This window comes from Charadrius vociferus, unplaced genomic scaffold (genome assembly GCF_000708025.1).
Source record: "Charadrius vociferus isolate BGI_N301 unplaced genomic scaffold, ASM70802v2 scaffold136, whole genome shotgun sequence".
NCBI classification, from domain to species: domain Eukaryota; kingdom Metazoa; phylum Chordata; class Aves; order Charadriiformes; family Charadriidae; genus Charadrius; species Charadrius vociferus.
In genome coordinates, this window is record NW_009648960.1 from 1,330,392 (window position 1) to 1,346,821 (window position 16,430).

The 16,430-nt window shown below is 39.9% G+C and overlaps 1 protein-coding gene across 1 annotated transcript in view; it reads right to left on the reverse strand.

Annotated features, from left to right (window-relative positions):
* The window catches only part of UBE2F (ubiquitin-conjugating enzyme E2F (putative)), an 86,111-nt gene that overhangs the window by 20,732 nt on the left and 48,949 nt on the right, over positions 1–16,430 (reverse strand). The window contains exons 7-8 of the mRNA XM_009887565.1: positions 13,717–13,749; positions 11,265–11,327 (exon numbers count right to left, since the gene is read on the reverse strand). Coding sequence (XP_009885867.1) covers positions 11,265–11,327; positions 13,717–13,749 — 96 coding nt within the window. The remainder of the gene's footprint in view (positions 1–11,264; positions 11,328–13,716; positions 13,750–16,430) is intronic.

Sequence of the window (16,430 nt, forward strand, 5' to 3'; positions counted from 1 at the left end):
CTCACTTACTGTTTTCAAGACTACCATGAAGTGTCAAACTCCAACGTGATCCTTCTGCCCTGCCAACAATTGATAAAGATGCTTTCCCAATATTCTGAAGAGGCTGTCAAATAATGCTTTGATTGTCTACATTCTCCATTCGGCTGCCTTGACAGATGAAAGTAGGGGTTTATTATTAAAACATTTTCAGCTTTCTGTTTGTTATACCATTATGTTACTGGCCAGGATTTAGGGAACAAACTTTGAAAATGACACAAGAAGGTGCCCATTTTTTAATGCCTTAAAAATAATTTAGTAAAACTTCAAACCATCTAACAGTTGGATGTTTTCAGTGAGGGACTACAGGACAGAGCCTGGCATTCAACTAAGCAAAAGACAAGACAGACACATCTTGGAAGATGAACTGTATTCTGACCTGCATAGGTAAGCTTGTAAAGCCGGGGGGAGGGAGGATCACAAAACCGTACTGACTTTTTAAATCCCCACTTATGTCCCACAAGTAGGAAAAAGCCTGCGCAGCAATAAAAGAGGTAATAGCTGTGGACTCTGAACTCAGGGCCCTCCACTTGCAAACATGCATGCTGCAGTGATGACTTCCAGATTGGACACAGGGTCACTGTAAATGCTTTCTTCTAAACATGAGTACCTAGCCAGATGTTTCTACAACACCCACTGGGTTTCACTTGGACAATGTATGCAGAAAATGCTACTTAATGAAAAAGCAGCGAGTGCAACACAGAAGAGCTACCAAGAAACATGACTACCTCTTTATCCAAGCTGCAAACTCAAAAATTTCCACTTTTATCAAAAGCATTTCCACCCAGCAGAACTGTCAAGGTTATTACAATGAAGTGTAAAAGATAATTTAGTGAGAAGGCTCTTCAGCAAAATCTGGTAGAAGGGACTTGAAGAGCCTCCCACAAACAGAAAGAAGAGCCGTGATATCTAGTTAAGATCTCCTGCTTCCTTGTGGCAACTGTTCCAGTTGCTGCAGTGGGGATAGAGTACTGCCAGCTCTGGGGAAGATTTGACTCAGAGGAGCATCTCTTCTCCTCCCTGTGACTTGAAGCCTCAGGGAAGTGGTGCAAAGAAAAACGAGTCAGACTTCGGAAACTACCTTCAGAAACAGGCAAAGCAAAGGTTTTCCCTCTGTACTGTGTGATGTGACAACACAAGTCACTTTTGCACGCTCCATCACTTCTCCCTATCATGTCCTCCTACAATTAAACAGGCAGTGAGCAGCTGAGAAACAGCTCCTCATCACTTATGAGCATTTAGCACAACGTCCCCATGCATGGCTGCTCCTCTAGCACCAGCTCAAACACATTAAGAATAATAAAGACCACCTGAAATGAACTTCAAGTAAATGTTTTCAAAAGAATTTCTCTGTTCGAAGGCTAATTCTCAAGCTGTCTTGAGCCATCACTAAACTTAAGGCATCTGAGCTTAAAAAATGAAAATGTAATGATTAGAATTCTTCAAATATCATTAGCACTGTTTGCATACAAAATTTCATAGGGATACATTTGGAAAATTTTAACAAAGTGTATGGCTGTGATGGGAAACTGTTGGGAAGGGTGACAAGTTTGACAAAGAGAATTGGGCTAAAAATAATGCATTAATGAATTAAATGAGCATTATTTTTAAAAAGTTCCTTGGGGAAGGAATTAGGAAAACCAGTTTGTCATTAAAAACCTTTGGAGTGCATTGCACAGCCCCAATCCAATAAAGAAACAAGTACTCAGGTAGAAACAGGATATAAACTTGGGCAATACAGAGCTGGTATTTGACTTTTGACCTACCCATATGCTTTGGACTACTTTGCAAAATAAAACCATTTCAACTGTTTTCAGTTTCTTCAAGGAACACTATCCATCCAAGGAACACAGCTATTTCACATAATTCATAATTACCTGGAAAATAAAGTGCTTGTTTACAGGAATTTTTAGTGCTTTTTCCAACAAATAGTATCTCCTCTGAAATGTACAGTGAAAAGATGCATCATCTGTGGACCATGAAATTTTATTTATAATATTTTATATAGTATAAATTATTTATATTGAAGTGTCTTTTATGGAATCTTGGACAATTTTGATGAATACTATCCAAACAAAAACTGTTGGGTGCAAAACGCACCCAAATTCACCAACAGTCACTATAGACCAGATTTCTAATTCTCAGACAGATTTACTTCAAGATATTTACTTCAAGCTATTACATCTAGCAAGAAGAAAATCCAGTGAAGAACACGCCCAGGAAAGCTTTTGCTGCAAGCCACACAAACCTTATTAACTCAAAGCTGGAAGAAATGTTCTTGCAGGTCATTCAGTCTCCATTCATGAAGAAGTGAACCAACCCAAATGCTTCAGGCAAGAAAAGTGAATGCATTAAATGATGCATTCCCTACAATGGTCACAGTACCTCTGCTCTTGGGCTCTGCAGCCTAAGTCTCAGAGAACTAAGCCACTCTGTTCTCGAGTTTTACACAAAGCCAAAGATAAAAACCAAAAAAGCAGAGTCTAAGCAGTTTGTAGGTAAGAAAAAAAGAAAGCTATTTATTAAAATCCTCCTGCAAATGCTTCATTTGCAAAACAGATGTTAGCTAGTGTCTGACTGAAGGGAAATAGTTCACATTACTCAGCTGTTTCCATAAGCAAAGGTGTTGATCTGCATTGAAGATGCTGATCTGTAAAGGAGCCTGTCCTGGCTGGCAGCCACTGCCAGCTGATCTTCCTGTTTCTGTAAAGTTTGGGATGGTTCTAGAGAAGTGGTAAAGGAAAAGACCTGACCTCTTCTGAACAGGAATAATAACTGCAGGAGATAAGCGAGTTCAGTACTCAAATGCATACTCAAATGCCTTTGATATAAAAATGGTAACAAAAAAAGAGCAAGTATGACAGAGAAACAGAGAAGTTACTTCAAGATAAGTTTTTGAATTACTTTAAACCAGAAGACCTGAGGAAGAAATACAGTTCATTAATATTTTTTCCAGACTTTCCCAGTTTTAATTTCATTTTGTGTTACTGTTTGTCTGCTTAGAGGATCCAACACGCTTGCGACAATGTAGCATTTATATCATGCTTTTCATTCAGATGCATCAAATAACATTTCACACAGACTAATCTTCTGATATATGAAGTTACATTAATAGAAGTAAACTAACTTCAAAGTGATCAATTACAAGAGATCAAGAAGAATCCAAATTTGAAGACACTATTTAGTTACAAATGCATTTCTTCAGCTACACAGAAAAATGGATTTTCAAAGTAGCCTTAAATCTAAATGTAATTACGCCCTTATTATGTATAAGCACAGAAATAAAAAGCCAGGAGGATAAAAGTACAGCTGGCCATGACATTTTTTTGGAAGAGTCTTTAGAAGGATCAAATCTGAAATGACACACAGGCAGTGAGCTCTGAGACTTTTTAACTGTCTGAAGGCATCGGTCTGAGGACAAAATTACTCTAAACTTCAGAGATGAAAGATCCCAAGTCTGCCAGTTTCTGTATTTAGCACCCTGCAGGGTAGCTCAGAAAGGAAAGCACAGGGCTCCTGGTCTGTGTGGCAGATTGCTTTATAGTGTTTGATAAAACCCGAGGTGAGACAGAAGAACAGTAACCCCTTTCCACTTTGAGAGCATGCTTCACAAGACAGACTTAGTAGTTTCTGATGTGAAAAAAACCCAACAAAACAAACCCACAAACAAAAAAAAGCCCCACCAGCAAGCATGAAATCACTCTTGGTGAAAAAGCAGCTTTATAGTTCAAAGTTATTGCTGGTTCTTGGTGGCTCCAGAACTAAAGAGGCTATGCTGGGCAGCGACAGTTTTTGATGCAGAGGGACAATTTTGAGGGAAATTCAACTTACTACATTTCCAAAGGGATGCCGAAAGATCTTCTGCAGACATATCTGTATTTGTTTCTTACTTACAGTCATTACTTACAGGCAGACTTCTTGCTGACAACTTTCTCTTTCCATGACTTACCTGTTTTCAGAAGATACATTAATGCCCTCTCCAGAATCTGGCCCAGGCACTGGCATTTTATCAAGTGATGCTGGTTCTTGCCCAGTTGCCCAAGGAAGGGTTTGAGAAATTAAGATTCTTCTATGAAAATCCTAAATTGTTTGCTATTTAAGGACTCAAAAAACCTGCATACAATTATTAAAGCTTATAAAAGCTCTTCAGTGAAATATGTAGTCAGCAACTGTTCCTAATTATCAATGGAATTTCTAATAGAATTAGATTAGTGCTCTCACTTGCAAAGACAAGAAGACAGTCCTCAAATAATTCAAGGAAAACGTTCATCCCAGAAGAGTCATTAGAACAACCTCCAAAGACTGCAAGCAATTGAGAGGAGAGATTTTTTTTTTTTTTAAAGCCTAGTTTCCTAAGCAACTGAGGCTATGTAGGGCAATTAAAATCCTAAGAGGAAACCTTAGGAGGCAGCTTCAGATGCCATAACATCATAAACATTATAAATCCATCTCCACAGAAACAATCCTGAGATAAAAACCTTATTTTCTTTATTACCAAGAGAAGTCTTGAATAAAAAAAATAGCAAAAGCCAAGCACTAATGTATTTTCTTGTGTAAAAAAAAAAAAAAAAAAAAAAAAAAAATCAATTCACAAGTGCATGTGTCTTTCCGGATAAACTAGCTGTAAATTCCTCAAGCAGGTCACTGAATTCTGTAGGACTTTGACTGTATAGCTGTCACAGCAGCATGCAAGTGACACAAGGGAAAGTCTGCTCCAACACTCCTCCTCCCCAATAGCTTCTGGCCTCACAGATCACTGGTGCCAGCACTGACCATTTGACTTCTCAGAGGGTGTAGTTCATGAAAATATAGCATTATACCAGGTGAAATGAGGCTGGCAATACTATCCTGGTGTCTTCTGGAGGATTTTTGCTAGTGTGCTAGTATTACTGTGGTGAGGAATCAGAATGACATGATTTGAGCAGAACTAGAAACTGCAACTGTGAGGATCATCTATTAAGACTAAAGACAGCCATAAGAACATTATGAGTTGTCCAGTCATGTTTAACTGCAGCACATTATATACGAATTCCACTCTCCTGTATTTTCCCCTTAAAATTCTTGTTGTACAATCCCCCCTCCCTTAGTGTAAAAATACAATGTCTACGAACAACATCATAACAGCATATAAATCTACCTGAAAATAGATGGACTAGAAACATAGTGACAACTGGAGCTGCTACAATTTGGCAGCTATAGTTAAACCCATGCTTTCTAAAACTTGGGCCAGAACCAAACTCCCCCACACAAACCCATGCAAAACAATTCATCATTAAAGTATGGAAACAACAGTTACAAGCTTTGCTACTGATCCAGCCATGGAAAAGGCAAGGAAAAGGTTAACTCCCTTTCCTGACAGCAGCAGAAGATAGCTTGGAGAAAAAAGACAGTATCAAGACCCCTTTTACATAGGGTTGTTCTGCTGTGTGTTCTTTAAGACCAGGCAGACAATTGGGAAATACAACACAGGTACGGATCAGGACGATCAGCACCTGGACTGCCTGTTAGAAGCAGCATGCTGACCTTCCACATCCACGAGCAACTGGGCATTTCCAGCAACAATTACATTGAGTCTGCTAACAGCCCTCATTTCCTCCGGATGGGACAAGCAAAGAGAGGGCCACAAAAGCCCGGCATTAATGATTTCTTTTCATGCAATCGCCAGTTACCTGGAGGCAGCAAAGAGAGGTGACACTACTATTCAGTGCATTCCTGTGCTCTGTAATGGGAAACATATAGCATTGCCTTCCAAGGAAGATAAAAACAAAAATCAGGGCTTGCTGAATTAAGTTAAAAGTTTGTGTTTAAGATGGATCCTTGGCAAACACATACTTATTCCATTTAGATTTCTCAGCTTTGGCACTTCAGGGCTCCTGGTAAGAGTCCCATGAAGAAAGACATGCTAGATTTTCACAAAGGGGGGGAAAAAAACCCCTCCCAGAGTGCTATCTATTTTATTCTTTCACAATGACATAGCAGGAAGCTTTTCCATGCACTGAAAACTGACAGATGAGTTTCACTGAGAAGATAGAAAGTTTGTGCAGGAAAGTAACACAGGGTGGTGTTACTCAGCTTCTCCTATTAAAACTAGACCGCATGGATGAACAAGCAAATGAGTGTTTGCTAATTTTCAGGATGACAAAAATTGCTTTAGTATTTTAAATTGCACCAAATACAACAGGTGGATACTATTAAAATAGGACACAGCATTAGCCTTCTTGATTGGCAGGCCTCGGTGAGGAAGAAAGCCAAAGAATATTCGTAAAAACATTTCTACTTTAAGCCATGTGAACAGTGTAATGAATTTTCTTGTTGTGTACTGCATGTATGGCTTTGAAATTTATTTTTATTTTTTTTTTTTGCAAAGGCAATCCCTAGTAGGAAATATAAGGACTTTTAAGGAAGACAGCAAATTGCAATGTCCTGAGATAGTACCTCTAAACAACCATGACAGATGTACATATGGAAAGTATTTTCTAGCTTTCAGATAACAAACAGCAGTCACAGCACCTATAGCACCTCTGGCTAAGAAATACGCAAGTCCTGATCTACTAAGGTGATTTAGTTTTGTATTAGTAAGGCATATCCATGTTCTTTCAGTATTCAGCCTACCTGGCTGCCACAGAAAACAAATCAAGAGAGCTCTATTTGTTCACTGTACAAACGAGAAAAACCTACAATTTTTAGCACATCATTTTTAAGTGAGTAGTCATTAAAACTTAACCACTTGCTCACTGCTTAGGAATCGGTGGAATAAATTCTATTGACAATTAATGTCTCTGGCCATCTATATAATTACTGACAGCATCACTTCGCTGCTAAATCCAAAGCAGTCCCAGCTAATTTACTAGTAAGCAGTTCTTTAAATTCCACAAGAAAACTCATAATACCAAATTGAATAGATTGTATCAGTGTGAAAAGACTCAGTGTTGGGAAACACCTTACTTATTTTACATTGAGACATTAATCATCTTTTTATTCTGATTTATTGAGCTCTTAAACCAAGAGAAGATGGTTGCTTATCTTCCCGTGATTGTGACCGAACTGCAGTGCAAGGTGGGCACCAGGAATGTTCTAAAAAGTAACACTACAAAAACGCACAATGCAAACTTTCTCTAAGCTGGAAACAATTATGAGTTAAATAAAGGCAAGGGTGTGAAGAAGAGTGAATGGAAACAACGATTTTATCTGAATGCTTTATTAAACGTTGAAAGCCACAGTGAAACTTGCAAGAAGGTTTGAGTTTAAAAACTGGCTGAGTGTGGAAGTTCGCATCCCATCTGCAGAATTATAGTCACTAAAGAGGATGCAGGCAACATGCCAGAGGGCAAGTCCACCCTCTAGAGGGACCTGCATGGGCTGGATGAAAGGCTGACAGCAACCTCAGCAATGCCAAGTGCAACACCCTGCCCCTGGGACGGACACAGCCTCTGCACGGGGACAGTCCCAGATGCCCAGCAGGGGACACCTCTGCTGGGAAGGCCTCGGGGCAAGGAGAGGCTGAGGAACAGGGCTTGTTGGTGAAGAGGAGCAGGCTTTGGAGGGACCTAAAAGCAGCCCCCCAACACTGATGAGGAGGTTACCAAGAGGACAGAGCCTTCTCGGAGGTGCGTGACGAGAACACGAGAGTGAGTTTGTAAGCTGAAAGGGAGGACGTCTGACTGCATGTATGGAAAAAGATTACCACATGGGTAACTAAGATTTGGAGCACCCAACACCACTTGGTGACAATCATAAGATAAACTCACAACTGGCAAAAATGAAGCGTTACAAAATTGATCAAAAAGATGAAATCTCTTGAACAGTACCATATAATGCAGGCAAATACAGTGGTCCTATTTCTGAAAAATTAATTAAAAGTCACACAAGGTGGCAGACAGCATCCTCTGTCCCTGAAAAGGTCTTTTGACAAGAACAACAAATTACAACATAGGTCTCCAGATCAATTCTGTAGCTGATAAGAAGGTAGGTTTTGGATACATTAGCAAGCCTGAATATTGAGATAATCTCTTTATCTAGCATTTGTGAAAATGGAGGTTTGAGGACTCTGTCCAAATTTATTGTACAACCTTCCAAAAAGTTACTGAATTTTGCAAAGTGTGTGGGAAAGAACTGTAGAATTACTCAAGTTTTATAAGCAATTGTATGTACTTTAAAAAATAATTTGTTTAAAAGTGACTTGTTGATCACTGGCTGAAGAAAACTGCAAGGGAAGAGGTTCAGTAACTGACTTCCTCGAGCTGAAGGAGCCCCCCCGCGGGCTGGAAGCAGAAGCTGCATTTGCTCAGATCTCAGATAAGACACAGTTTTTTAAAGCAATTAATTGAACAATTTGAGCTTTGAATTTTGTACCATTTTTAGATCCTATAACAAGGCTGCTCTCCCAAAAACTACAACTACATGCTCAGGTATAAGACATAGATTTGATGCAAAAATTAAGAGGTTCCTTATGCAGGAAGAGACCACAACTGTCCCTCACAGCCTGATCTGTAACACAAACATTCACAGCACAGCTGTTTTCCAAGAATCAATAATAAGGATCTGATATCTATGATGTGAGTTCTTCCAGCATCTGCAAGGCGGTAGTCATTTTTGATGATTCGATACCAGCCTACGGCAGAACTGAACAAACTCCAGTTTCGCATTTTCAATAACCAGAGGCAGGCTTCAGATTAGCTGTTAACCTTTCGGGCAGCCATACTTAGCCTGGAATGTCAGCAAAGGGATCCCAGGATTTGAAATCTGAAATGACATCAGTGAAATACTGAGTCATCTCCTCCAGGAGCACCACAGAAGACAGCTCGATGTACATTTGTTGTGGCTGTTACAAGTCATATACTCCCACGCTGTGAAATGACCAAAGGCATTCTCTTACAGTATCTGTTAACACACAGATGTTTGTGTACAAAACTATTTGTATATAGACATATTTGCACATTTGTTTGTATATAGACTGTGCATGCGGTCATATATATATATTACACATACATTATTTGTATAATTGTATTGCACAAAAATGTCTCAGGGAAAATTCATTAGCATTCTCATATTAATCATATCACACAGTGAAAGTATTTTCTTAAGAGACAGGACAGGACCGCAGCAGTTTCACTTCACAACGAAGTGCTTATATGCTACATGACATCTATGCCTGGGAGAGACAAAAATTAACTCACACTGCAATTGTGTCCTTTGAGGCTAATTGTAAAAGCAGCCATTTCTCTCCCTTACATATTCTCTCCAGACAAGCATTACTGGTTTTGTCTTGATGTTTCTGTAAGACAGAAACTATGGAAACTATGGAAAATCCAGCACTACCTGGTGCTGTCACTATCAATGAAATACCTGAACTAAATTACGATAAGCTAACATGGCAGAACATGAATTTTACAGATACCTGTGTAGACTACTTAGAGTTTACTAAATAAAAAAAAAAATTGTTCTAAAAATATTTTTATTTTAGGAGACTGTCAAAAAACCCACTCAATTTCCCTTTCATTTCTCCCACAGCTGCTTTTATCTGAGGGAAAAAAAAAAAACAAACGAAAAAAAACCCAACAAACCAACTCAAAACTTCCATGCTATTAGCGTAGCAGTATGTATTTTGAGTGCTCACCTCTCCGTTTTTGAGGGAGGTGTGCTTTTAAAAGCAGGTAACATTCTTCCTTTGTGTGGATTCCCAAGATTTCCAATTTCTGAATGATGTTGAGAGATACAGGACAGCAATTTCTTAGCATTTCATCACTCTGGGAAAAGGATGTTACTGGCTGGCTGGTCTGAGGTCTCACAATTTACTCGAAGCACTGGTAACGCTCACCTACCACAGCCTCAGTACATCTGACAAAAGACTGTACTAGCACTATGGCAGCATCTCTCCTTACAAAAACCTACCCAGACACCAGACAAGCAGCTTTCCCTCTGGCAGTGAGAAGAAATCAAGTGCCAAATTTGACACTCAGAAATAAGTGTGTAGCCTCACCTTTCCAAAAGAGCTACAAATTTCCCTGGCAAGACAGTAGAGAATAATTCAGTCTAAAAATGCAAACAAAGAAAATGATTCAGCCTGCCACCTTTACTATGCTGGTTTTGTTTCTCCAGCTGTATCCCCTCTGTGACTACTTTCAGTGTTTTATGGCTTGGAAGGCTTGCTGGTACTCTTTGCCAAAATGATGTAACAAAACCACTAAAAAAACTCTTCCAGAGTAGGTGTCTACTAAATTTTTCCTCATCTTAGGCTTACAGTCTTGTCCCAGCCCTGCAAACACTGACAAATAGCAGAATAGCTACAAGATCTCATTAAACCAGAAAATCGCTAGAAAAACTAACTTGCAATCCTGATGTTTCCTCTAAAAAAAATGAGATAAATTAGGTGCACTGCCTGACTTGGCATTTTCCATGAACCCTTCAAATCAACGTTTACCTGGAAACTTTCTTCAGTCCTTAAGGTTAACTTAACAAAAGTATTAGAAGAGTTTAATTAAAACAAGAGATCTTGAACATGCTAAGTGTAACTTTTATATTCTTGAGGTATGCATCTATATAATGTAACGTGACATAACTTCAGAGATCCATACAAGGGGGAAGTTAGTACTTTGTTCACCTCTACCTTCGTGCTCAATTTCAGTTGAGAGGTACATCTCACAGATGTTCATCAGGCCACTAATCAATACCATGCTTTGCTTTGCCCAGTCTATAATACATACAGAACAAATAGGATCAGTAAAAAGAAAATTGTTTCCGCTCCTGTCTTTCAAACGTGCCCAGATTTCTCCTGGCTTAATAAAAGCAGGCAATATGTAACAGTTGTAAGGAAAAAAAGTTGCATTTTGAAAGAGACAGAGAAGGATGAGATCTTTCTGCGGGCCTTTTAAGGTAAAGGCTACTCACATAACTGCATCAAATCAATTCACTATCATTTGCTGCACAGAACACGTACAACTTCAGGGAAAATCTCAGAAAAAAAAGAAGGAAAAGATCCTCTATTTTGGGGACATGACTACATTATGGTCAACAATTCTAGCATATGGTGAGTAACACTACTGTGTAGAGTTTACCTTCCCAGACAAAACACATTGTTTGAATAACTGGTTGCTGATACAATGAGTCACTCGTCACTCGACTGCCTGAAGTACCAGCTCGGATGCTTTAAAAGGACTCACTGGGAATCAACAAGTACAGTATGTGTAGTTCTTTAGGAGCAACATGCTTTAAATAAACCGCTGACTCACCTTGTCACGCAAATGATGCTCTGCAGCCTCAATATTCAAAGGATCGTCAAAATTCAAAAGATCCTGGAAAGGAAACAGATAACATTATAGAGTTCCCCTCTCACTGCATTATACAAGGAATTGAAAGCCCTACTGAACAAGATAACGAAACAAAGCAAACAAAATCAGCAACTGTAGTGCCATTTTCTCACTACCTTGATAGGTATGCCTGCCAAAGGTAGATGGAAATGAGTTTGACAATTGCACACCAAATCACAAGTCAACTAAAGGACAACAGCAGCAAGGCTTTCAACCTCCTCTGGTGGCATACCACACAACGTCCCATGACACTTCTCTCCGGCAGTGATGCATTTCTATTTGAATACTGAGATGGTTTTAAATCAAATTTTGAAGGAACATTCAAAGTTTCAGAAGGCACAATTCCTGTTGATTTTTTTTCCAAGGGTAAAGTAAACAAACAAACAAAAGAGTTCAGACCTGCAAACAGCGGGGTGATAAAGCAGGAAGAGTTTCCTTAATACCATCTCCAATAGCCAAGTAATCTCATTCCCTCTGAGAAGAAACTACATAACTGGAGCCTGACAGAGAGGAAGGTTTTAGTGCAATGGGAAAAACAGGGCCCAGAGAAAAGAGAGTGCAAAGACCAAGAGCAAAGGGCACATGGAGGCAGGGAGCAGAAACAGTCAAAATAAATCTCAGGTTTGTCAGTTTTACCTCAATAAATATCAACTTTGGAAGGAGAAAGGGTCTAGGGTTAAAACCAAAGGGAACTAAGATGCTGATAAAAGGGGAGTCATCATAAAAAAACCCCACGACATTGAATCACAAAGCCCCCTATTCTGCCTGCAGCCCAGATCACTTTCCCCCATTTGAGGTTAGCCTGTGACAGCAGTGAAATGCTATCATTTCATGAGTGTGAAAGGCTCGTGTCACTCTCCGACTCATTTTCAAGCAGCAAACCTCCCATTTCATTCAAACCAGGACACCAATCCACCTTACTTTCACTTACTTTCTTCAAGAAAACCCCCAAAGAATCTGCAAGACCAGTACAAGCCAGTGCCAGCTTTTCAAAGCCTAATTATTTATAAAACACTCAGTGAGGGAAATCTAAGAGGCAAGCTGGGAAGCACAGCTCTTACCAGCCATGACAAATCCCTGCAGTCTCCAATGTGTGACCATCGCTCTTTGCAGCTGTTTGCCCAACAGATTATTTTTACGTGCAGTTCTGCCTCTGAAGGCACTTCTTTATACCTCCAGTGGATTTCACTTTCTTCCAGTTATTTAGCATGCAGTGGGAGACTAACTGTGAAATGCAATTACTCTTTGTTGAAAAGGCAAATGCTCTCCAATCTTCTAAATCAATTTACGAAAGAAGTTGTCGAAACAAATCAAGCCTTTGGATGCCAGGAAAGCTTAGGAGATTGTAGCCAGTCACTGACTATAGTCTATGCTAGAGGTTTTAGAAACACACCATGATCCTGCTGATAGTGCTGTGAGCACAGTCACTGCTCTGCCCCTCTTCCTACAGGCAGCGGTGGAAGGAATTCCTGTCTCCAAAAACAGGCTGGGGCTAGCAAAGCCTACCACGATGCTCCTCATCCAAAGCTTTTCACAGCCTCCTCTGTATACCTGGGAGTGGCTCGGGTAGTTCTCTCCAGAGTCAATGATAAACGTGATGACCAATTAGTGCCTTTCTTTGCTTTGTCTGACCTTCCACAGCAATGGCTGTGGAAGGGGACCATAATCCTGGACTCCCTAAAAAAAGGCAGCTTTTGTACAGTAAAGGCTTAGCCTCTCTCAGCTTTTTGGGCAAAACCAGCTGTTGCATCCTGCCTGCCTCTTGCAGCTTTCTGCCCTCTCCTCCATTTTCAAGTTGCTCCTGTTATTACAAGGCACAAGTTTCTAGCTCCTGTCAATCTAAGGAAAAGGGGGAAACCGGGACCCTGAACAAAATCATATCATTTCTGTAACAAGTTGGGGTTTATGCAAATTCTGCAGCTGGGTACCAAGGCCCTTGAACAGGAATATAAGTGTTCAAAACAGGAATGAGACTGCAGGGCTGTCATTAATTCCCTTAATTAACACCAACACAATTCCTGCTCAGAGCAACATAAATTTCTATTTCATGCAAACTAGCAGAAGGAACTTCATTCTGTGTGGAAGATCCCAAGTAACTTATTACCAAAACATCCCTAATAGATTCATAGCCAAAAGTAAAAACAACGTACAGAAAACCTCACATATCAGACCGTCTGTATGAGTCTTGCAGTTATACAAACAAAAGCACAAACTGATTTCATACTTGTACAACACCCACTGAAGCAAATAATTTGCCAAAGCAAATAATGACCTTAAATTTAAGAGGCAACAGACGGGGTTCGCATTAGGTGATGCTGAAACCAAACCAGGCAGGAAAAAGGAAAGTGGATAAGTAAAATATTAATTTACTTACAGTAAATAAAGAGTTTAACCCCCAGACAACATCCTGCAAAGGAAAAGCACAATCAGTTAGGCATGCATTTCAGGTGTTTTGAACACATTCACATACTTTATTTATCTATTAATCCATGAAATTACTGTTAATCAAATCTAGATTAAGGGTGATGTTTTACTAATTTAAATCAAAGTATCGAAAAAGATTTCTCATTTCATGGATGCTTGATATTTAGAAGTCACCAAAAAATAAATACTGCATATTCAAATACAACTTCAGGTCTTCCTGTGTGTATAGGAGCACAGGAAGACCTCCTGTTGTTTTTCTGATCGAGGATAGGAATAATACCTTAGTATAAGCCACCAACTGACTGCATTGCTTAGTTCAAAGGGTGGATATAAAACTTAAATCAGCAATACATTCTTAAGAAATTAAAATGGTGTCAGACAAATATTTGCAGCAAAATATTAGAGAAAAGAGATTTCGGTCTTCTGTGAGTATGGAGAAATATCATTCTTATATGAGCATGCGTCTCAAATCATTTTACTGCCTTTAAGTATCTATTTAAACACAGCTGAATATAGATGATTTGCAATTTGTGCAAACAGGAAGCTTCAGGGTAATCTGCCTCCAAACGGTGTAATCAAACACAGCTTATTTTGGGGTGGGCATCTCCAAAAGGGTTCCGCTAGCACTGACCCAAGAGCCCACATCCTCAGTTACAACCTTCAGAGAGTAAGGAGATACACAAGATCCAAATATTACAAGAAGAGACTTAAAAGCATCACCTACCACCAACTCTGAGGCTCAGCTTTTCTACCTAGAAGAAAGACTATCTTCTTTAGTAGCAGCATAACTAAGCTACCCTACTGCAAAATCCCAGTGAAGTCTGGGCACTGGAGCTCACACCTACTAGACAATTAAGTAAGATCAGCATTGCACCTCCTGCCCTCACAGCCTGCTAGCACTTGACTGCCTACCCAAGAAAGTCACACTGCCCAATTTCCAGTAGCGGGACAAATGCTGCACATTAATCGTTTCATGGCTAAAATATATCTTTCACAATAAAGATAAAGCCTCAAAGTAAAAACTTCCTATCCACAGCAAAGAACTTCTATAAACAAGCATATTCCAGCTTGTTTCCTGTTCTGGGCCCTCTGCCAACTGTGGTGGATCACAGAAATCCATATCCCTTAAGAACGCTCTCCAATTATGCCCTAATGAAAAAGACACGATGTCAGCATTATCTGGACAACAGCCCCTCACGATCCAGTTTTCCTCTGATCTTGCACAACCAACATACTCAGTTTATCTGCCTTTAATAACATGAATCTGCACAGCAAATCTGATATTGTCAGACAGTGTTTTCAGTTTCAGCATCTTCTCCTAATGGAGCTTCTGAAATCATCAGGTGTGGCAAAGACAGCAACTCTTTCAAATGTACTCATCAACTTCAGTGGCAGCACAGATGCATAAACTGCAAAAAAGGACATACCCGAGACACTTAAGAATTATAGTTATCCGTACATTTTAAGACCACACTGCTGAGCAGTCATCCCCACTCCCAAACGACCATACTGTCAGTTCCTTGATAAATATGAGAAAATGAACTATTTCAAATAATGGAGGAAAGCCATCATTTTATCCTTTATTTCAATCTTGTGCTGCTTGTTCAACTACAACTACTGTCACAGAAACAGGGCGTAGCAGAGATTATTAAGGAAACCTGTACTAAACAATCCCAGAGATAAACTGCAGTGGTGCTAGAGAAAAAACAAGCCAAAGTCACCGATTAAAGGAGGATTTCGGTGGTGTGGAGAGCCTGAAGAGTAGGAACAGGCATGAAGGTCTCCACCTCCACTTCACTCTCCTGCATCTCCTGAGGACTGACTGATGCAGGGTGTGTAACCAGGGACAGCTGAGAGTGTCTCTGTCTCCAGCCAGCCACTCTGCCCCAGCAGATGCTCTGACCCCTGAAGGTCAGGAGCCCCGTACACTGCTGCCCTCAAAGGCTGTATTGTCCTTCAGGGAGGCAGAGTGAATGTCTTGCGGGTGTTAAGAATTTCTTGCATCTGATTTTAACCCACTATGTATTTCCCATAACCTTTGATAATGGGACCTGACTAAAGCATGGTAATTTGCTCTATTCCACTTGAACAAGCAGCAATAAACAAACTTTTTAAGGGTTATCTTTCATCTACACCATGTGACAGCAGACTGTAGCTACAGAATTACTATATCGAGTGTTAAAAAAAACATCCTAAAGAAGTATGAGGAGCTCACACTAGCGCACTGGGGTCTGTCCATTTCCAAGTCCTGCCTGAACACCGCAACGGCATTCACAGGTTGCAAACTGTTCAACCACTTACCAGCGTGGCTAAAAAGAAATAAACAAAAGACCAACTCAATCACATTGATTCTGAAATCCTCACCTTCTCTTTACATTTAATAGTGTGCTAAAGCCTCTGGTCTCCCAGAGCCTCCCCACCAAGACGCTTGCAGATTGTCTCTCCAGACAAAACAGCTTCTGCTCCAATACAAGCAGTGACAAGCTCTACCTTACACAAGTAAAGGTTGCAACTCAAACCAGAAATGTAAATCATATCAAATTATTTTCTCATTCCATAAACACCCCCTTTTGAAGTTTACCTAAATTGCTCCTAAATTCTTATTTGCTGAACCCTGGTTTTAAGACTTTGAGACGCTTAACCCATTATTTAATTCAAGCTGGA